This window comes from Paracoccidioides lutzii, assembly GCF_000150705.2.
Source record: "Paracoccidioides lutzii Pb01 unplaced genomic scaffold supercont2.3, whole genome shotgun sequence".
Lineage (NCBI taxonomy): Eukaryota > Fungi > Ascomycota > Eurotiomycetes > Onygenales > Ajellomycetaceae > Paracoccidioides > Paracoccidioides lutzii.
This window is the reverse complement of record NW_015440949.1, coordinates 282645-304096: the sequence shown is the minus strand read 5'-3', so window position 1 is coordinate 304096 and position 21452 is coordinate 282645. Positions and strand designations below refer to the sequence as shown.

The 21452-nt window shown below is 45.8% G+C and overlaps 6 protein-coding genes and 1 non-coding gene across 7 annotated transcripts; 1 reads left to right on the top strand and 6 right to left on the bottom strand.

The window, feature by feature from the left end:
• Positions 1 to 355: 355 nt before the first annotated feature.
• On the bottom strand, positions 356 to 2204 carry PAAG_01409 (hypothetical protein; the record flags this gene model as incomplete). Its single annotated transcript, XM_002796355.2, has 4 exons — positions 356 to 1082; positions 1163 to 1299; positions 1370 to 1799; positions 1885 to 2204. 4 exons carry the CDS (start codon positions 2202 to 2204, stop codon positions 356 to 358), a joined length of 1614 nt encoding a protein of 537 aa, XP_002796401.1.
• Positions 2205 to 3408: 1204 nt separating this feature from the next.
• PAAG_01407 (fungal specific transcription factor domain-containing protein) lies at positions 3409 to 5444 on the bottom strand (the record flags this gene model as incomplete). The annotated part of the gene is made up of 2 exons (XM_002796353.2): positions 3409 to 4539; positions 4644 to 5444. 2 exons carry the CDS (start codon positions 5442 to 5444, stop codon positions 3409 to 3411), a joined length of 1932 nt encoding a protein of 643 aa, XP_002796399.2.
• Positions 5445 to 6308: 864 nt separating this feature from the next.
• PAAG_01406 (hypothetical protein) lies at positions 6309 to 7530 on the top strand (the record flags this gene model as incomplete). The annotated part of the gene is made up of 4 exons (XM_015844339.1): positions 6309 to 6680; positions 6805 to 6911; positions 7047 to 7224; positions 7339 to 7530. The coding sequence occupies 4 exons, from the start codon at positions 6309 to 6311 to the stop codon at positions 7528 to 7530; spliced, it is 849 nt and encodes a 282-aa protein (XP_015701247.1).
• Positions 7531 to 8346: 816 nt separating this feature from the next.
• On the bottom strand, positions 8347 to 9391 carry PAAG_01405 (inositol oxygenase; the record flags this gene model as incomplete). The annotated part of the gene is made up of 2 exons (XM_002796351.1): positions 8347 to 8403; positions 8510 to 9391. The coding sequence occupies 2 exons, from the start codon at positions 9389 to 9391 to the stop codon at positions 8347 to 8349; spliced, it is 939 nt and encodes a 312-aa protein (XP_002796397.1).
• Positions 9392 to 11611: 2220 nt separating this feature from the next.
• Positions 11612 to 11683, bottom strand: PAAG_11272. Its single transcript has one exon. It is a non-coding gene; the product is annotated as a tRNA-Ala (tRNA).
• Positions 11684 to 12643: 960 nt separating this feature from the next.
• On the bottom strand, positions 12644 to 15075 carry PAAG_01404 (hypothetical protein; the record flags this gene model as incomplete). The annotated part of the gene is made up of 2 exons (XM_002796350.2): positions 12644 to 14544; positions 14637 to 15075. The coding sequence occupies 2 exons, from the start codon at positions 15073 to 15075 to the stop codon at positions 12644 to 12646; spliced, it is 2340 nt and encodes a 779-aa protein (XP_002796396.2).
• Positions 15076 to 16828: 1753 nt separating this feature from the next.
• PAAG_01403 (hypothetical protein) lies at positions 16829 to 20554 on the bottom strand (the record flags this gene model as incomplete). The annotated part of the gene is made up of 1 exon (XM_015844338.1): positions 16829 to 20554. One exon carries the CDS (start codon positions 20552 to 20554, stop codon positions 16829 to 16831), a length of 3726 nt encoding a protein of 1241 aa, XP_015701246.1.
• Between the last annotated feature and the right edge of the window lie 898 nt (positions 20555 to 21452).

Sequence of the window (21452 nt, the reverse complement as noted above, 5' to 3'; positions counted from 1 at the left end):
TCTAAGCAGAACCTCCCGTATAATCCAACAGGAAGAGCGAGTTTTTATTCATTTGTCACCTCAAAAGAACTGAGGATGCATGCTTGTTACAGATGTAGATTGTAGAACAAACGGGGAACACACTCCATGTAAAGGCGCATATTGAACAATAATTTCTAAAAATACCATAATAGCAAGAACATAAATGGAATAGAACTGGGCAGAAGTGGCGATGCGAATGGTGAAAAGGAAACACAGCAAAATGAACAGAAAGATAAATGATATATTGAAAAAAAAAAAATTAAGAGCACACAGCAAACAGGAAAATATCGCGACATGAAATGATATACCAATCCCCTCCCTCCTCACCCCAATATCATTCCACACCAGTCTTCTTCCCTTTCTTTCTCGAACCACCAATCTCGACGGGGTCCACAAACCAGCCGCCCCGCAACCATGCAAGAACCTTCCGGACACCCGCCTCGTCGACCGCACTAGGATTCTTCTCTAATAACACCCCAATAAGCGCCCACGACGCAACGAAGACGAACAAATCACCTCCTTTGCAGCCACGCCACAACCCCCGCTTCGTCCCAGTTCTCCAAGCAGAATCAACAGCAACACGGAAGAAATAGAGGAACATCGACCGATTGCCCTCGCCTGCCAAGAAGGCAAATGGCAAACCACCCAGGGCACCACTAAGGTAGAAACGTTGCGTTGGTAACAAGGAACGGGGAAAGAGTGAGTTGAAAAGACACACGCTGCCCCAGGCAGATCCCAAGGCGGCGGAGAGGACGGCAGTTCTAGATAGGATTTTTTCACAGATGACGTTGGTGGATAGGATAGGATGGGCGAGGAAGGTGCGGAATTTCAGGAGGGCCAGGGCTAGGTAGACTTTTGTGAGGAAGCGGGCGAGGAGAGGGACTGAGAGGAGGTTTTGGTGGAGGGAGGCTGTTAAGCAGGACGGGGATTTGGGGTGGAGGAGGGCGCAGGATAAGGAGGGGATGGAAGGGTGGGCCGGGGAGGTTATGGCGGATATGGATTTGAGGGACTCAGGTAGGACTTTTGGGTTCGAGGGATGGAGGATTGGGGAGATAAAGGCGCTATATGAGAATAGGATTAGAGAAAGAATTGCCAAGATTGAAGTGGTGGGTACAGATATGGTTATACATATATAACATACGGCCACTTTAGTTGAGATATTTTTGCCAGTGCATCCACAGATTCGTTTTGGTTTGGCCAATGACGGCTAGCGGGGTAGTTGTCTGGGCGTTGATGGATATGTCCAGGGGAAAACTTTAGAATAAAGTCACCAAACCACTGGATACAGTTAGTTTTATCATTGTTTTCTCTTTAAAATAGTCGCGTTGAGCGCTGGATTCCGACATACCTTCGGCTCGGTATCTCGATCAAATACAAATGCATGGAACAATTGTGCAAAGGAAACCGGCATCACCAGCCAACTCCCAAACCACCACGGCCGATTCTTGAACCACCCTTGCGCCTCTAACTCATTAAACAAAAATTCCAAGCTCCGGGTTGACATGTAAATTGCCAGGGTGAGACGGAGCCGGCTTTGGGGGAAAGCACCAAGTGCAAAGCCGGCCAAACTGGCGCCGATTGCGGGAGCATATTTCGATGTCAAGACTATAGAAACTCGAGGATTACGGGCGCGGAACGGACGCGCATCGTCTGTACGCAAGTTTGCGCGCAATCGAAGAAAAAATCGGTGTAGGAAACGGTGTAGAAGGAGGGTAAGAGATAGCGCACAAGATAAGCGAAATGCCGGAGACTGGTGGAAGGGAAGTTTTGGGGGTTTACTATCGATTTAGGGCAGAATGTTAGTGGGTTATCAGTCTGCCTTTCAGTTCCCCGTTGAAGACTGATTTGGGGAATGTGGCTTACGGGGCATTTGGGTTGTTTCTAGACGCCAGCTTTTGTGTGATATATTCGAGCAGCTTCATGCCTCCCCCGGCGGCGAAGAAAACGCGTAGCGAGGCGCGGAGGGCGGCTTCATTGTATTTGTCTTGGGATTTAACAATTTCCCTGAATGTGGAAGGTTGTAACGCTCTATTCTGAACCGCGGAAGGGAGTCGTTTTATGAGGTGCTCATGGAGAGATTTATACTCGGACGCGGAGAGTGATAAGCGGAGGACGTTGCGAATGATGGGATGAATGGATCTGGACGAGCTTGGCTGAGGCGCAGGTTCCGGGTGGGACGCCATTATTGAAGTATCTGTAGGATCTATGCTACTATATGATAAGCATGATCATGCTTGGTGCCTGTGGCGGGAATCCGGAAAATGTGTGAATATTTACGCTATGTGCAGAGAGTTTGATGTTGTTAATCTGGGGTTGAACTTTTAAGCTCAGCTGAGCCTCGGCTGACGCTGTCTTGGCGTCTGTGGGGCTGTTACTATCTATCAATTAGGGAAGATCTAGTTATACAAACAAATAATCAAAAAAAAAAAAAAAAAAAAGGGATAAAGAGATCTGCCAAGTATTTATGGCTGTACCTAAAGATTATACGGATATCCCATAGCTAATATCTCCTAATATTATATCTCCGCCAGTTCTCATTTCATTCTCATTTCCATACATATTTCATCGCACCGCGTCACCAGCCCAGAAAATCACATAAAGCGTGTGAAGGTAATCTTTTATATTTCCCATAAAAAGATATGGACATACGATACCCTATCTCTGCGGGTAGTGGGTTATGCTTAAGATTCAACTTTCTGCCGGAGCCACCTGGCCAGACATTTCCATTACTATATTGGTTGGCTACACAAAACCACGGGTTGTATGTAGTTTTAACTCCATAGTTAGACGGCATCCCAATTCGGGGCTAGGTCACCGTGAATAGGGTAATCAGCCTTCGCTTATTATCGGTATAACTGAGGACCACGCGCTTAATCTATTGATCCACAACTACTTCTTTGTGAAAGAAATAGCTCGCTAACTCCGGCGATTAGTATTAGCTGTTTCATGCCCAATGTTCCTTTTGTACTCCCTTTCGGATTTGTAGACATATGTGTTAGGCTAGGGACCGTGGGAATTAGATGAGATAAAATAGGACAACCGGAGGCATTAGAGTCTAGATGTGGTTGAACTTACCCATGTGATATGTTCACAGAAGTGCTTTGAATATTCATTTCGTAGTGGCATAGTCGACAAGAACGCCCAATAAGCTCTTTGCAGAGGCTAGTCGAAACGTTCGGAAACTGCTAGACAACAAACACCGGGACTTGGATCGTATAAGTCCCATATGTCGGGGAGGGGACCTGGGTGTATTGAATATGGGGATATATTAAGCCTTTTCGAGGGAAAAATACATCACTTCCCTTGTTTTTGCACGCCGCCACTACGGTTGGCATTGTGGAGGGGGCAGGAGGAAATAATCCTAGTGTAGAAAAATAAATAATTCGGCTATGAATCATTCGGTATGGAATCCCAGTAAGTTAAATCTGTCATCCAATCATTCAACATCCAATTCCCCACCGGGTCAATCAGTCTACTGGTGGAAAATGAAAGGCCTGGGGGATCCATCGAGAGTGTCCGTGAATCGTCGCTTGTCATATAGCCAGGCTCACTCCCAGATAGAGGCTGTGTCGCTGAAGGAAAAGGAGTGGTAGGAGAGTTCTTTGAATCGTGTAAACTGACCAGCCCGGTAACAGGAAAATCATCTGCGTTCATATCATGTTCTCTATTTTCATTTTGCGTACTGGCTGCAGCAGCGAGTGGTGGTGGCGATTCCTCTGACATCGTATTCTTTCGCTGAGAGCCGTGTCTAAGCCCATACACAAGGTCCCATTTCGAGCAGAGGTCGGGCCCGAAGAAATTGAAGAATTGAAACTGTCGTTCCGAGACAGATATCTCGAATGAGGGACGCTGCGATTGCTGCTTTTGGATAGCCGCTGTAACTCCTCTCACAACTCTCTGGGCTCCAAGTGCTGACGGGAACCTATGAGCAAATTCATCCAACACCTGATTTATAACATCAAACTCTTTTTCGGTTTTGGCCCATAGTAGCGGATAGTTATGACAAGCTACTTCGGCAAGGGCAGCGGCGAGTAGATGGAATATGAATACAGGGGCTAAAAGGGGTACTTCTCCTCGTGCTAAAAAGTCCTCGTATATGCCCACCACAAAAGAAGAAGACAAAACCGGAGCCACAGCTGGAGGAGTATCCATAACAGTGGGTCGGAAAAGTATCGAAAGCGCCGTGAAATAAGGGATATGTAATTGCCGCGCCTTGAAATTATACGGACGGAGCTGACCCGTTTTCCGGTCATGCAAATGGAATTGGGGTGGGAGCTCGCTCATCCAACGGAAAAGCCTGTGCTCAATAGACGTACGGCTTGAACGACCAAGAGTACCACGAAAAGAATGCTCCGTCAGATCACCAAGGATGGAAGATATTTCTACGTAGGTTATGAAGAGACGTGCATCCTCTTGGTTACCAGGGAAATCCTCGAGTGTTGGTGGACGAACGTCGAAATCCTTTTTAGAAATGGCTCTTGGGCGGCCATGGCTTGCCGATATCATGCAATCCCGGGTCTAACACACGTTAGTTTCTTCTTTCTTTAAAATAAAAAAGAATTAAAAAAAGAATAAAGAATAAAGAATAAGCTCCTGATATGTAGGAAAGCGGGATAGCATACAAAAAGTGTCCACCATAGCCTTCGACGGAAACCGACATTCGGCTGACTAGGCGAGGGATCACGATGAAGCCCGATCTGGTGAGCCAGAGCAACGCCCATGTGAAGCCAAAACGTGCTTGCATCTCGAGAGATATGTTCAGCACCGCTCGGGTTCCACCACTGTAAAAGGCATATAGCTTGAATAACGACCAGCGGATCCTTTTCGAAATCAGAGTAATATAAGGCCTTTGCACGCCGATAAAATTCCTCTCCAACACTCTGAGCCTGCGGCGCTGTAGACACTTTGCTACCGGCAACAAATATAGCTTGTAAAAGCAGCATAGACGTTTCGGACTGATGATCATCCCGCTCAATGGCTATGTTGTCCACTATGGGCATCCATGGGTGGCATCTTTCGAGAAAATTCGCAATCAAACTGTCCCGTACGGAACGAGGAGGGAGATCAAAAGCTCGAAGTTCATTAAGGAACCTTTGATACGGTTCTGAGGGGTGGTCATCACGCACCACGCGGTACTTCCGCGCATCTTCTTCGTCAATTGGCACAATACTAGAAATATACTCGCTTCTGCCAAGATAACTACCAGACGGACTTGCATAGCTTGATTCACTTGGCTTGGGTAGTCCTGGTGAACCAGTAGAGTCAATCCCCGTTACTCGAGAAGGAGATTTAGACGGGTAGATAGTGGCCAGCGGCGCTATGGATACTCTTTCAGAACGACGATACTCCGAAGACTCTACCTTCCGGCGTCGCTTTCGAATATGTGGCCTAGTTGTAGAATCAGCAAATGGGTAGAGAAACATATTCCTTATCTAGTTAAATACACGCACTTGCATTCATGATTCACAGTCCGACAATTTGAGCAAGGCCCATTAGCCGTCGCTAAATCACAACGAATCTAGGAAAATTCAGCATCACCCTGAGCCAGGTGGAATAGACATTATCATATCATATTTATTACCTTGCGATTGTGACAACTTGTGCAAGCTTTGGCCCCCTGCCGTTCGCGAGACGCACTATGCAAAGCTTCATCATCGCTTGTCATCGAGAATCACCTCTCTTTCTCCTCGTCCGATATATCTTTTGTGTATATATACTCTGACCAGCCAAGGAACGTCGACGCAGATCTTAGATCCTCGGAATATTATTCTTCTTCGACGGGGTGTGAAACAAACCTTGGAACTTCGGGGAGCTAGATAGTTGCAGATCACGTGGTAGTTCTCGCCGTTGAGCGGAGAAAATCCTCTGTTCTTCTGTTCAGATAAAATCGAATAGAAACATCATCTGGGGGAATTGAACACCTCCCTCGACCTCGTAGTCGTTTGGTGGAACGGTTTTATCTCATTGTTCTGTTGTTGGAGCGTTGGTCACTACAAATATGTTAGTTATACGTTTTTGTCCGTAACTAGTTAACTATTTTTTGGCCGCATCTTAAGCATTGAGTTAACTCACTTAAGAGTTTGTTATTTCCGAGATGACTCACTAGGCCAAAACCCCGCTACCTAATGAAAGGTACAGAAAAGAGCCTTTTTCTCGAACAGATCTCATCATCCTCTGTTTATTCACTCTTTCCTCCATGTTGAGCAAATACTAGAGAAGCAAGAGTCCAATGTCCACTCAGGTCTCACTTCGTCTGAAATATCTCCAGATTTAAGGACAACTGAATCATGGCGAATGCCATGAATGCAGAAGCGCTCAGAGCTTGGGAGAAAAATGCAGCCTATTGGGACAAAGTAATGGGTGCTGATGGTAATGACTATTACAAAGCAGTCGAACTCCCCGTCCTCGAGCGCATGGCAGCCGTGAAACCCGGCGATATGGCGTTAGATCTTGCAACCGGAAATGGGCTTGTGGCGCGCTGGCTGGCATACCGCGGCGCTCGTGTTATTGCGACAGACGGGAGCCAGGCCATGCTGGACCATGCCAAACGTAGGGGCGTGGATACCGATGGAATCCATATCGTCTCGATATCGTATCAGGTTTTGGATGCCACTAGCCCGGAAGCGTTTGAGAAGTTAATCGAGCAGGAGACGGTGGATGTAGGGCTTTACTGGCATCTTCATATCGTCCTCGTTTTTCTTCTCTCCTGCACATTTCTCTTTTATCAGGTGATAGGAGGAAGCGAGCTGACATCAAGTCTGCTCTATGTCTCTACAAGGGTAGGAGGGCACGTTCGATGTCGTGACAATGAACATGGCCATCATGGATATCGGTACACTTGAACCCTTGGCTGCTGCCCTCCCGAAGTTACTGAAAAAGAATACGGGACGGTAAGTGCCAATTTTGTCTCCCTAGCTACGTGTCTAAGATCTTTGAGCAACAACTTTGACAAAGAAAGGAACCCTTGATTTTTGTTCATCTCCCCCTTGTACTTTGCATAATATATATGTGACTCGAGCTGCCAGCTTCGTTGCGACTCTCCTCCATCCATTTATCACAGCTGGAGCCACACGAGTGATCGAGTATGGAGACAGCATCGAAACAGGGCGTGAGGAAGAACGCGTCAGCATTAAGCTGACCAGATATCTCCATGCTGCTCCTCCGGTCAAAGCAGAAGCTCTGAAAGGGCAGCCTTCTCATCAGGTACATATATCACAACGAGAATTGCGATATGAAGCCAGTCTATCACATTTGCTGGATGCCTGATGGATTTGCTAATTATTTGCGAACCAATCCTTGGATTAAAAATTAAAAAAGTTTACCTTCCACTGTCCTATATACGAAGTGTTGGCCCCTTTCCTCCGCTCCGGTCTAGTTCTCGACGCGCTCGAGGAGCCAACCTTCGACGAAGAATACAACGCTAGAACCCCCGTTGACCCCAGGTCCTTGCGGTATATCATCCAGATTCCCAAAATCTTTGCGTTCCGGATGAGGATCGTCGGGCATTGATTCATCGTTCCTTTACTGTGCGGTAGAATGGATATTTCAGGAGCTCACAGACAGATTGAAATTGTCCTCCTCTCGCTTTTCACATTTAATTCTTTTTGTTTCGAGAACTGTAGCTGAAGTCAAGGTTGACCTAAATAAGCTATCAATGCCCAATTAGAGAGAAATATGGTCTTCTAACTTTAGTTACACAATACGTTAAATTGACGTTTCTCCACCCCTGAAAAGCAACCCAAAAACCAACTAAAGGGGATATAGATCGCCTTGGCTATTTTCCTCCAACATCCTTTTTGATTCTCAGCTATCAACTCGGCCCCTATCAGCAGACTTTTGTTGTTCTACTTCAAACCTGTCCTACCACCCACTGGACAAAAGTTATAACGTTTCTGCTTGTATCACAAGATTATCAGGAAGAGAGAACAGGACAATAGAAAACTTGGGGGAGATTAGATAGATACACTGGGATGGAGGTGACACAGCAAGAATGCAAAATTCTTTACAGAAAGCCTATATTTAGATCCCTCAACTGGTTACGCACCGCTGTAGCGTCAAAGAGCGGCGAAAAGAAGATGTACAGAAGCCGTTCTGAAAATTCTTCTATTATTCCATTTCTGAACAGAGAATAATAATGGTAACAGGGTGGGAAAGTGAAGATGGAGCAGGGGGGCAAACCCATTGGTGTGTATAAGTTATCTAATAAGGATGTAGATGGGACGCGCCGAATGGCAGGGAGCAAAAATGGCAGCATAAAGAAACACTCACTAAACATTTCCAAAAGAGAGTATCAATCTCCTGACAATATTAGAGGACACATGCAAACTACCACCTGATAACCTTCTGAGGGAAGAACTCGTCAATGAGATCGAGATAATACGGCTAACTCCTGAGTTAGAAACCTGAAACCGTCTACCCAAACCTCTCCGCCCCCCAACCCCCACCCCCAAAAAAAGACTCCCAAAATCTGATTTCGGGAATTGCTTACCTTCAATTCCTCTACGTTGGGACTAGCATCATTCTTGCTATAGAGGTCATAAGGGTTAAAAGCCTGAACAGCCTTCAGCATGTCCTTATCATGCTCATTCATAAATTCCATATAGGCACCCGAGGTATGCCACGCATAAAATGAATGGTAACGGATAATCGCTAGCGCTTCAGGCGGGAGAAGCGATTGGTCCTTGACAATATGGTAGAGATACTCATCGTGTCCCCATGAGAGCATGACATTATCCAAACCGCAACCCGGACTATATATGCCGTATTTCGTCCCGTAAATCTCGTGGCCGTAGTCGGGGTTCTTCTTGAAGGACTCGGACGAGTAGACAACCCTATCATCAAAAGCACAGCCAACGGGGAAAGTGTCACCCACCACATCCCACTGGCCCTGTGCACCGAAGAAATAGAGCAGCTTGCCCAAGTCGTGGATGAGACCGGTCAACTGCATCCACCGCGGCTTGCCATCACGGCGGATGGCCTCAGCGGTCTGTAGGAGGTGCTCAATCTGTGTGAGGGTGGTGTCTGGGTCAGAGTCATCAATGAGTGTGTTAAGCTTCTCCATGGCTTCCCAGACACCCATATAGGCGCGTGTCTTTGAGTGGAATTCGTTGCGGGCCTTGAGGTTGAAATCAACTGTCTGTTTCTCATGCTGCTCGAAATAGAACTTTTTCACTTTCTCCCAGACAATTTCGTATTGACGGAATTGGGATTTGTCTTTGTCCTTGTCAAACTCGGACTTATCATACAGTCCCCTCTCCTTCTTGAGGGTGGCTTTGAGCACGTTGACTTCGTCAATGTTATCAGATAACTCTTCAAGAGCGCGGCCATCCCTTCTCTTGGCTGGCGAAAGAGCAGCATCTGGTGCCTTCATGTTGTAAATGTGCAAACAAAATTGACCTGCCCTTTTATCTCAAAAAAGCACACCGGGGAGAAATTTGACAAGAATACGGGAAGGAAATGTGGGAAAAAGTCTTTTCTCTCACGACATCGAACCATGCCCACTTGATTTATTAAGGAAGAAATCAGACAAAAAAAGTAGACGGAATCTCTCCGGGAAAAATATATATGAAAAAAGAAAACGAAGCCAAAATCTAGTTGCTCCCTTTGCCCATTGATAGGTGTGAACCAGCTCTGATACTAAGAATATTACTGATGAACTCCAACTGAGTTTATGATTCATCTGGCCCCACCATTGTCATCAAGAAGCAAAAAGCAGAATGCCGTCCAATGATCCAAAAAAAAAAGAGAGACAGCAGGTTTCTCTCTTCAGTTTTCTATCTTCAGTTTTCTCTCTTCACAATATTCCATACGCATTTGATATTTTTAACAGAGGTAGTCCCTGATGTTAAGAAGCTGCATCATAATCCGGTCAAAACCCCACACTCTATAATTAGCCAGGGGTTATTCTTCTGGTTTCAAGCGGAAAAGATTCCCCTTTATTCAACGAGGGTGCATGGCGTCCATGGTGTGCACCTGAGTTAAAACATGATCACCGGGGCTCCATTCCAGAAACATATACCCCAACAAAACCAAAAAAAGAAGCTGTTAAGGTTGCGATGCATTTTGTGGATTAATGTGATGTCAGATGTAGGAACCTTTTGTTAGTTCAAGCTGCGGTTATTGATATTAGTCTCGAAAAGATGGAATAGAATGGTATTTGCCGTCGACCATGCTATTTGGGTAACTAAAATCAACCACGAGAGTATGACTGTTCGGTTCTCCTGGCGCTCAATTGAGTTCGTTTTCTATCAATGCTGAGATGGGATGATTCAAGTCTGGAAAGGCAACAGGCGATGAGTAAGTTTATCAAAAAATGCAGCCCTCACTGAAGAGGGGATGGGAGAATTTTTAAATAAAGGTAGGTAATTCGTTATCAACGGACATTGGTGCGGACTAAATAGTTGCGTTACGGAAAATGAAGAATTGGATGGCTTATATAAGCCATCGAGGACGGACCCACCGAGCGGCGGATTCTCTCCGAAAATAATCAAATATTCAACTCAACTATCTTCCAACACATCATTTCTTTAACATTTTTTCTTCAAAATGTCCTTATTTCAAGAATCTCACATACAGTTGGCCATTGCTTCATGTAAATTACAAAAAAATATATCAAAGATGAAAGCTTCAAAGATTTACGAGGTTTTTTGAAATTATCATTTGCAAATGACTTATTGACATTAAATTACACTCAGATATATATATAAATGATTACAAATTAATAGAGATTGAAGAGGAAATCTTTCTCAAGCAATTATTGAATGCAGACAAGTGAGGCTTTTCAATTGACCAGAGTTCCTATGTGAAATGATGCAGATTTTACCTTAAATACATACTTTTGATTTTCATCATCACTCTTGAAGTTAATTGAATATTTAGATTCATTCAACATCATTCGCAATTATATGCATATTATAATCACTGTATATTCTATCAACAGATGAAGTAGAAGAGTCTAAAGATTATAAAATAATGATTAGAAATAATATATGAAATTATTCAAGAACATGAAATTTATAAAGATAATATTTGAAACTTTGATGAGATTGACTTTGCAATAGAGCTTTGTATAACCTTTATAAAGTCATTATTATAGCTGAGTACAGTAAGAGGTCATGTACAGTTATCCCAGGAGAATTATGAATGAATTATGATTATTGAATATATAGAATCAAAAAAGTATTCTATTCTTCATCATCATCAAGAAATCAAGATTCTACAAGTAATGAATGAGCAAAAGGCAAAGAAAAAAACACAAAGACATGCTAATCTAGGTCAGGACACTATTCTATTTATACAGGAAGGTCATGGGCGTGTTCAGCAGCTTGATATGCAGGTTGAAGCTCAGATTGAAACTATCTCACCAGCGAGCTCCACCGCACTCGCAGTAGCTGTGGGACTATTGAACATACTATACACAGTTGCCCTAATAAATAGCTATATATTCAACTATTAAATAGTCTTAATTTATTAATATTTTAAATATTTAACTGTGTTGGTTATTGAATATGTTGAATATTTGATGATTTTCAGAGAGAATCTGTCGGTCGGTGAAGTACGTTGTTAACTAATCCAGGGCAAATAAAATCATTGGACTGTCTGGGAATCGAACCCAGGACCACCCCCATGCTAAGGGGGTATTATACCACTAAACCAACAGCCCAGCGACTTATGTTAGGAGGAACGGTTTTAGGGGTGCTAAGTGTGTGTCTCTCCTTAACATTCATTGTGGTTGAAAATCCCTAAAAGTTCATTTTGACTTGCGAGTTACCATTGTCCGATTCATATTTTCCCAGCACAGATACAAGTCGGAAAATCCCGGGCGGGAAAAAGGATCAAAATGATGAGAGATGAAGACCCCAAGGAGAAATATAACAAAACTAAATTCCATTTCTTATTGCTACTGAAAATGTTCATAAATACCGGCAGCGTAACAAACAACATGGAGAAAACTGGACAGCGCTGTAATGGTAAGGGACCACGGGGATACTGTAGAGGTTGCATGAAAAGCTTTAGGACAAAACTATTGGGCAATTTATCATGGATATCGCTTGAGTGGTAAGGGTCGAGAGGGATGCTGTAAAAAGGGGGAATGAAAATCAGTGGGGCAAAGATTTCGTAATTGTGCAATCACAAGCGCCCTGGTAAACGGACGGACTTGAAATAACAAAAACTTTGTCCCTAGGGGGAGGGGATTATTTATCATCGCTATGGAAAAGTATTAAACTTGAATCTTAAAAAGGATAAAAGGGGAAAATTTTCGGGTTGCAGAGTAATTGGCAGTTTTCAAAGACATTGAAAAAGGGTATCAAGGTAAGCTAAGTAAAGTCAGGAATCAATAACTCTCCCGTTCGGTTAGACATGCAGCTCAACAGCAGAGTCACAACAAAACACTTTTCGAAACGACAAAGTAACTGAAGTCAACAGCCAGAGGTGCTAAACCGTTGGATATTATTAAACCTGGGAAAATCCAGAGCAGGAAGCTATCCAAAACAGTCCCATTAACCCGGCATAACCTCCAGTATTTCAGTCCCATTAAATCACCCCAATGGTCGCAAAACACCGTTCGAACATCAGAGTAGCAGCAGAAGAAACATCAGAGGTGGAAACCCGCCTGTCGTGATTAAGGTTGGGAAAATGGAGGGCAGGAAGCTCTCCAAAGGGTCTCGTTCCTCGGCATGATCTCCATTACTTCTGGCACTTCAATCCCTACCCAAGTTTTGACGATCGACAGAGCAGTTTCTGGGCTGCCGGTGACGGTGATAACCTTTTCGCGCCAACCGATTGGATCAGTTTCCAACACCACCAGTTCAGGCTGGTCGTTCTTGCTTATGATAGCCCTCACAATGCGAATTCGTCGTCTCTCACGCTCAAAAACGATGTCCTCAGCAACATTCATTGTCAGAACACCTTTGACCCTCATGGCATTGAATAACCTCTTCAAAACCTTGAAGGGAAGGGTCAAAAATATCGCTGACAGGATCTTCTCCTCAGTGCTAAACAAGTGGTCGTTGGCCTCAGCAAAACTCCCAAACATCACTGCAGAAACTTCCCTGACACCGAACTTGGAAAGTGAAGCACCTGCAAATCTGTCCGGCAACTCGCTGGAGTGTGCGTGAAAGTCGAGTTGAAACTCATTAGGGAAGTTTCCAACAATGAAAGCAAGCGCTTCATCAAGAAGCTGGCGGGCACAAACATCCTTGAGTTCCTGGTTTAGGCTATAAGATGGCTTATAGGCGTCGTCTGTCATGTTGGCATCCGTCATTGCGCCCTCTTCGTTGGTATTTGGTAGAGAGGTAGTCCCACGGGAGAGAGCAGTGCCGATATACACCGATCGCTGTTCAGCCTCGACGCCAGTACCTGCCGTAATCATAAAATGGGATACGGCAGTTCCGAAATGGAGAATGACTTCTAAATTATCCCAACAGATTTCATTTTTGGCGAGACGCATACCACGGCGAAGTATTTTGCTCTCTGCCAAAAAAGCAGCCGATGCAATGTAGCATAGAGCAACATTCATTTTTTCGACGCCGGCGGAGTTGAGATCACGGCGATGGTATCCAACAGAAACCATGAGATTGTTATCGAGGCGATCTGGGCCCAACAACATGGTTCCGTACAAATGCTGCAGTGCTTTGGCAAACGCAAAGGGGTGCATGAAGCAACCGGCAGCAAAGACATGTATCTCTCTCTGATTTACACCAACAGTCGCGACTTTCATAAGTTCCTTCAGGTGTGGGCTCCTGGAGGCAATCATTGAGTGTAGAGGGAAAGACACGGGTAAACCACCTCCAGCGGAGAAATTCAGTACCAGGCAAAAATCCGCATAGTTTCCAGATTTGAATGCTTCGATAATGTAGCTTGAAACTGGCTCTAATTCTTCGCGGGAAACCTGGGAGATATGGTTAAGTCCAGGATGAACAATTGCTCGAGCAATCGGCCACTGGTGTTCTTGCTCGCTTCCTCTCTGTCTATTGGGAGCGAAGTTGCTGTTCTCGTGACGATTGCGATTCTCGTCGACCACGGGCCCGTCGGAAGGCGCAATGGGTTGATATGCCGCCACCATAGTTATATACGTTGGAATAAGCGGATAATATCCATAATTAGGGTACGGATAATAGGCCGCGGGGTTCTGTGAATGACTGTATTCATCATCCAATCTAGGAGCCGGTGCATCCAGTGGCATGTTTGTGCCTTGCCAACTCAGGTGAGGCTGGCGCTGAGGAGCTTCATAATGTGGTGAAAAAGGCGCATTCTGTTGTAACTGTTCGTGATAGCCTGTGGATGGCTCAGAAGTGGCCGAAGGAGCAGAACCGAAGTTATTGGCTCCAAAATATATCCCATGACTTTCAAATCCATAAGTTTCAAAATCGTTGGTGTGGGGCATTGATCCAGCTGGAGATACCACTTCATTTTCACCCATTGCCGTTGGCATGTTTGCGAGGCCGGGCCCGCCTGTGCCAAAAGACCACGAAAGCTGATTTAGATTGTTGGATTCAAAACCTGCCGGTTCAGGCATATACTCTAGAATTGAAAAATTTCTTGTTAGTCATTGGAACCTGCCGATGAGCACGCGTTGTATTAGAGCCAGCTCCGCAATATTGATATAAACATACCAGCATTACCAGATCCATGGATGGCGAAACCTCTCTGCATCGCATGCCATTGAATTGTGGAAAACGGGTTGATATTACGGACTATGAAAGGTGCATGGTTGTTCCCCTGAGGCTGCGGGCGGCTTAGGTCGATGAGAGCTCTAGCGGCTATATCCCTATCATTCACCTCCATAGAAACTTCTAACTCCATTAACTTCCTTTTTTCGGCCTCTTGCTTCTTGGCCTTCTTTTTCTTCCTATATTCCTTACCTTTCTTCCTTCCACGTCCTGGTTTCCTGGCTGATTTTTCAGTATCAGTCTGGGCTGGTTTCCCAACTATTGCCACAGTTTCGATGACAGGAATCCCGGGCTGCTCAGAGTTCATATCGAAAACAGGACCAAAATTGAACGAACGTCGTGGTAGCAGCTCTATGGACTCTCCATCCAACTCACGTTCCATATCCCTTTGTCAACGGGCGCGTCGCAATGCGACCAGAAAAAGCAAAGAAACTGATAGGAGAGAACAGTGCCAGTTGGAGAATTCTGGACGATTTCGAAATGAAAGAGAAAGTAAAGTTCCACTCACCAGCTCTCTGCTGAACCTAATGAGCTGCAAGATTGAATGGAATAAGGTATAAGAGGAGAAATATACCTCTTCCAAAAGAACCACGAGAATGAAACAAGGAGTGAAGCCTACAGAGAAAAAGCTGTAGGAACTATTTCAAAAGAGAGCAGGAAAGACAAAATGTCTAAGCTAATCCAATGAAACAGAATAAGACGAAAAGACGCTGAAAAGATTCCAAGTCTTGAAGGATATAGTTTATCCTTGTAGAAAGTGGCTCTTGTAGTGTGTGCATGTAGAAGAGAAAGAAAAAGAGGAAGAAGAGAAGCTGTCATGAGGTTGCGTTTCTTTGTTTGCAGTCAGATGTGTTGTTGTGTTGTGTTGATCTGGGTGTGTCTCCCAGGGGATTTGCCCAATGGGGATGCACAGGCCCAGCCAGGCGACGCAGATATTCCGCCGTTGTCCCAGATTATATATTGTATATTGATATGTATCGGAATGGAGAAGCGTAATATAAAAGTCCAGAATCAGAGGAAGCGAAGGCAGAGGTTAAGGAAAGAAAGGGTTTAATTCCCGTGTCTCTCGCCTATCAAAAATGACAAGGACCGGTTCGCTCGCCTCCTTGCTTGGCTAGGTTGGATATTCGAGGATTTTGAATTCGCCAATAGCGTCTAGAAACTACAAGTGTATGCTGAAACGCAATAAAATGGATATGGAAGACAAAAAGCAGAATGGATGGTAACTGATATCCACAGATGAAGGGAGGACCATTGTGAATTCGCCATGAAGTAGATACGGGACCGGTCAACATCAATAGCATAGACTCATCTATTCGTCAAATACACATGAATATGTGGATAGATGAGGGATATAGTGCCTGGACGTGAATGTCTTTCACCGGTCACGCTGCTTCGCTCTCGATTCTAAAATGGAAAATGAAAATCAAAATGAAAAATGAAAAATGAAAGATTTTGCATTATCTTCTTCATTTTATCAAGATCGGGGTCTGGTTGGCACATGGGAGCTTGAAAAGGTATATCAAAAACAGACACGCAAAAAATAGGGGGAATCCAGGGGCTAGATTGAGGGTTGTATGTGCTTCACATGCATAGGTACATACATACATCTATCCAACGACATACACACCAATCGGGTAGTATAACCTGCAAACAAAAGGGAGGTGTTAAAGTCACATGCATGAACCAATTGCAGGCATTTTTGATCTTCTAAAATAACCAGAAGAAAGCCAAATATCATACAGCGAAACCCAAGGGTGTATAGATGGCACATTGGAAACAGAAAAAAAAGGAGGGGATTGTTCAGTATTGTACGCAAGCTGGAAAGAAGAAAACAAATAAAATAAAGTATCCAGAGGGTCCATGCCCTCCCCCCCCCCCCCCAAAAAAAAAAAAAAAAAAAACCTTCCATCAATACAACAGGTGGAAATGAAGGAAAGTTGAAAAAAAGAGAAACAGAAAGATAAAAGAAGCAGAGAAACGCCTGTACACTCGGCACGTGTTTTGTAGCTATGGAAAAAAAAAAAAAAAAAAAAAGGAACCACAACTAAGGGGGAAAACAAAATCTTCTTAGAAGTGGAAAAAGCCTGAAAAAAGAAGAAGTTAAAAAGAAATAAAAATCACGGATAATGATATCAAAACATGCCTCCCTCCATGGGTACCTTCCTAGGAAATTGCGGCAACGCCGGCGAGCTAGAATTCATCAACTGTTGTCTCGCCTTGGCATTCAGATTGCCACCCTCACTCGATATCTTCCGCAGCCTCTGCCGTGGCCGGGGTGGCCTCTTCTCTTCATCTGAAAATATGCTCTGTTCGATGTTGGGCGTTGTCGGATTCGAATGCGGCATTGGCGACTGGTCATGCCTATGATAATCAGAGCCCTTAAACGCGCTGAGGAATGTCTGTGTTGTTGTCTGCCGTCTTCTACGCGGGTTCATGGGTGGAATTGGTGGGGTTGTGGAGCCGTTGCTTAGGCTTGCGCCTGGGGGTAGACCGACTGTGGGTACATTGGAAGTGGAAGAGACGAATTTTGGTTCAGAGATTATAGATTTATCAATGATCCTTCTGTGTGCACTAAGCCCTTGGATTCGTTGACTGTTGAGATTACTCATGGGAGGGACGAGGGTTGGCGTGGGCATGGAAGATAGGTTTGGTGATGTTTCGTATAGGGGGGGTGTGGTGTTGGCGGAGTAAGGGGTTATTGGAGATGGTCGTGGGGGATTACCGATAATATTGGCTTGGTTAATTTGAACAGGTATTGGTGGGGTTGGGTCGAAGTGGCTCTGCACGGCTGAGCGGCTATTGCTCCGAAACCTGCCAGAGGCTACGAACGCAGCTCGCTCTGAAGACATATGATCAACGACCTCTTCGGAGGGTCGAGATGAAGAAGGAACGGATGTTGGTGCCCACGGAGACTTGGATTCTTCGGCTGAAAAATCGTTTTTTATGGAGCAATTTTCACCTACAGGTCCCAGATCATCACGATATCGAGGTTGGCTTTTCGAGCGGCCTGAAACGTCTGAACCAGATCGACCTCTACGCGAGCTCGCATGCGATGAAGGAGATGGTTCGCCATGGAACGACTCCCCGGAACCGTCTTGGCTCCCTCTCTGCATCGTAGATACCTGCGGCTGCCGGGGTCGAGCGTGATTACGAGATCCAAAAAGGGGGGAACCTGAACGAGACTCTCTCCCACGTTCACAGAATCTATCCTCATCGTCCCGGATTGTTTCGTTTAAAAGAAGGCTTGGCGAGGATACGCTGTGAGCATTGTCCACACCAAGCATTTTCATAGCCTTGGTCTGGGGTACGTCGTGTCGACCAGCCATGGGGTTTCTGCCAGTCTTGTTCTTCAGCATCGAAAACGCATTACCGTGTTTCTGAATTGATGAGCCGTAATCCGGGAAACGGTGGCCAAGTGTCGGGCTTCTTGACCCGCTTTCGCTCTCCACAAAGCTTCTTAATTTTTCGCGTACCTTTCGTCGCCGTTCAGCGAGCTCGTTGGCAAGTTCTTCCCGCTCCTTCTGTGTATCCGAGCTACCATCCCTTTGATGACCGTGTTTGGGCCCATCTTGCCATGGTGGGCTCTCAGAAGTCGATTCTGTGGGCGATTTTATGCGCATGTCACCCAAACCATGTCTGTCCGGCTTCTGTTGTGGTGAGCTATGTCCCTGACTTCGCAGAGCAGTTGCTTGCCCAAGAATTTGCTTCGCTCTCATAGACATAGACGACAAATCTGGAAGTCCGGGTTGATTAGCGGCTTTCTTCTCCGGACTTTCAGGTTTGCACAGGTCGTCATATTCCCAGGGGTTACTGTGCACGCTGGAAGCATGGTTGGCGTCTCTGGCCGCTCGAGCAGAGGGATTGACTTCCCGAGTGGCTTCCAGGATATTAAGTGGAAGGCCCGGGGAAGGCGGACAGTTCATCGAGGTGTCACTATCATGGCGAAGATGGGTGCGAACCAGTCCGCTCAAACCCAGCCCAGATGGACCAAGTGTAGGGGAATCAGGGGTTTCGCCGATAGGCTCCTCCGGGCTTTCATTCTCGTCTATAGTGTTAAGGTCACGGGTTTCGGAATATTGTAGCTCCGAAGTATCGCAGTGAGAACCTTGGGTAAGTGAACTTTGGGCGTTCGAGTCACCGGAGTCAGTGCTAGATCTGACCGCTGGATGTATGTTATCATTTTCAAGTACGTTGTTCAGTGATGGCTCTGCTCCATCCTCACTTCCATGATCACTAGCGCTTGGGAATGTGCCCTTGATCAGTCGTGGAGGTGATGGTTTGCGGCTACTGCTTGCAGGAGTAGTGGATATCTCCCTGGTGCGTTCACCCTCATCTTGGGGACCATTGAACTGTGATACTAGGGAATCAACTTTTGAACGGTAGCTGGCATTGGAAACTTGGGGCGAACGTCCAGTGGTCTCCAAATCAGGCACACGAGGTGGTGGCTGTGATGGTGGGGAACAGCGGCGCAATGTGGGGGTGTCTCTGCCCCCATACATTTGAAGTTGCCGCTGCGAGAATTTAATTTCGTCATATTGGGCAGCTGGCTTATTGAACAGCCCCATACCCGTGGCCTTTCCACGGTCCTCAGGATGAAGGGCGGCCTCTAACGACGTTTGCTCCTCTGATTCGCTAAGTGGGGGGCTCAATGGGGGTAAGCTGGCAAACCCCAGATTTGCAATGGGAGGATTCTCTAGCTCATGTTTGCTGGCAGAATCAATTGGTGTCATAATGGGTTTGGAAGCATATGGGGGTGGGCTTGAAGGGCCGGGAACTAAAGAAGTGTACACCGGAGGCTGGTGTTGAAATTTATCATTTAAAACCGATGAGCTCTTTGACAAAGATCGGCTTATTAGTAAATTGTCATTGGCAGGAGCTCGCTGGCGGCTGAGGCTTTCAAGTCTTGTAAAGGCGGAGGGTTGTTGGGTGTTGACCTCAATGCCTTGGCCGTACCTTCGTGTCTTGGTTGGATTGCGTTCGACTCCTGTTGTTGTTGATGATATGGGGTTAGGGGCAACCGTGGATTTGGGCGAGGGAGAGGCAATCGTCCCTTGACCAGAGTTGCGACGAGCGGAATCAACCGATGTGTTCGAAGTGGATGTGCGATTTCCTGATGGCCGTGAGGCTAACGAGCCGTCATCTTCCGTGTCCTGCTTGTTCTGCTGGATATCAAACTCAAGCTCCGACTGCTGTTCCTTCTCCTTCGCCCTCAGCTTTTGGAAAGCAGATAATGTGACATCGTTTTCATAGACTGGTTTCCCTCCCATTCCACCCCCAACCCCCGAAGCTTCTGAGACAGATCCACTCCTAGGCGTCGACGTAGAAACGGGGATTTTATAAACCTTTTGCCGCCCACCAAACAAATTGTTACCTTCACCTGGCCTTGCTCTGCTCATAACGCTGCCACCGGGAGAAAAATCATCATCAGTAGCATAGCCTCCTTCCCCGGAAGCGTACGATCCGCGACCAATGGCAAAGGATGGTCTAGCTGAGCTACCATGGACTGAAGATATCTCAGCAATGTCGAAGAGAGGATTATTAACTTGGCCAAACACATTGAGTCTCGATGCTCTCTTCGGCGCCAGGACACTGTCGTCATTAGCCTTTCCGATTTTAGAGTTTGGGTCATCCTGCTCCCGCAGCATGCTAAATCGTGCGGATAAGTTTGGCATCAGGAGACTTGTTCTGAAATCGTCTGACGATGGAAGGGCTGAGGAGAGGTCCAGCTCAGACTTGGACTCGATTATGGGTTTTTTGGCTCGTTTGAACGGTTTGGCCGTGAACAGCGGGAGCGGTTGGGCATCTTTGTCCTCAGGGGCATCTTTGGTCTTCTTACGGTGGGTTCTGAATCGATTCATATTGAAGGATATTTTGTGTGTGTGTGTGTGTGTGTGTGTGTGTGTGTGTGTGTGTGTCTTAGTAAGATCAAATGGGGGGTGCCTGTCAAAGGCAAAATTCGATGACGGTTGAAATCAATCAATAAAGAAAGGAAGAAAAAGGAGTGGTAGGATAGACTGGATAGATAACGAATGTGTTCCTCAATGTGTTGTGACCCCAACGTTTACAGCTGGCGGTAGAGGTGAGTTGCAGGGGTGGTTGGAAAAAGGAGGACCATCAACAACAGAGTTCCTGACTCAAGAGAAGTTCAACAACACTTCATAGAAGCCTGCGGGAACGTGAAACAGTCGATTGTCAGTTCAGGAGCCATGAGAGACAGGACAAATTGGACGAGGGTATCAGGGGTATCCAGGTGTAAGAGGCTCAATCTATCGATCAACTGATCAATCGATCAATCGATCCCTCAATCAATCCATGAATATGCATGGAATGAATGATCGGACGGGTTATGGGGGAGTAAAATCGTAACAATGTATGGTATGTGGAAGGAAAGAATGGGCATACGCACATGTAATAAGGTATGTACCAGCACCTGATTCGAAAAATGCGACCAGTGCAATCTTCATGCCTCGAAAATGGCCCCGATCTGTCCGGCACAGAAGGAAAAGAAGCAAAGTGGGTAGTGTGGTTGCGGCGTCCCACCCCTCAAGCTGATGATGATGCCCTTGGGACAATAAACACCCTTGGTTTTTCAGTCCACCTTCGGCGAGATATGACGACAAGCTATCTCGATTGAGTATTGGGTTGAACGAAGTTTAAGACAGACTAAGTCGCAACCTGGTCGAGTTTTGGATATAGGAATATGAAAAATGGAGAAAGGGGACGAAAAAGGGGGCGGCGAAAAGAAAGAATGGCGAG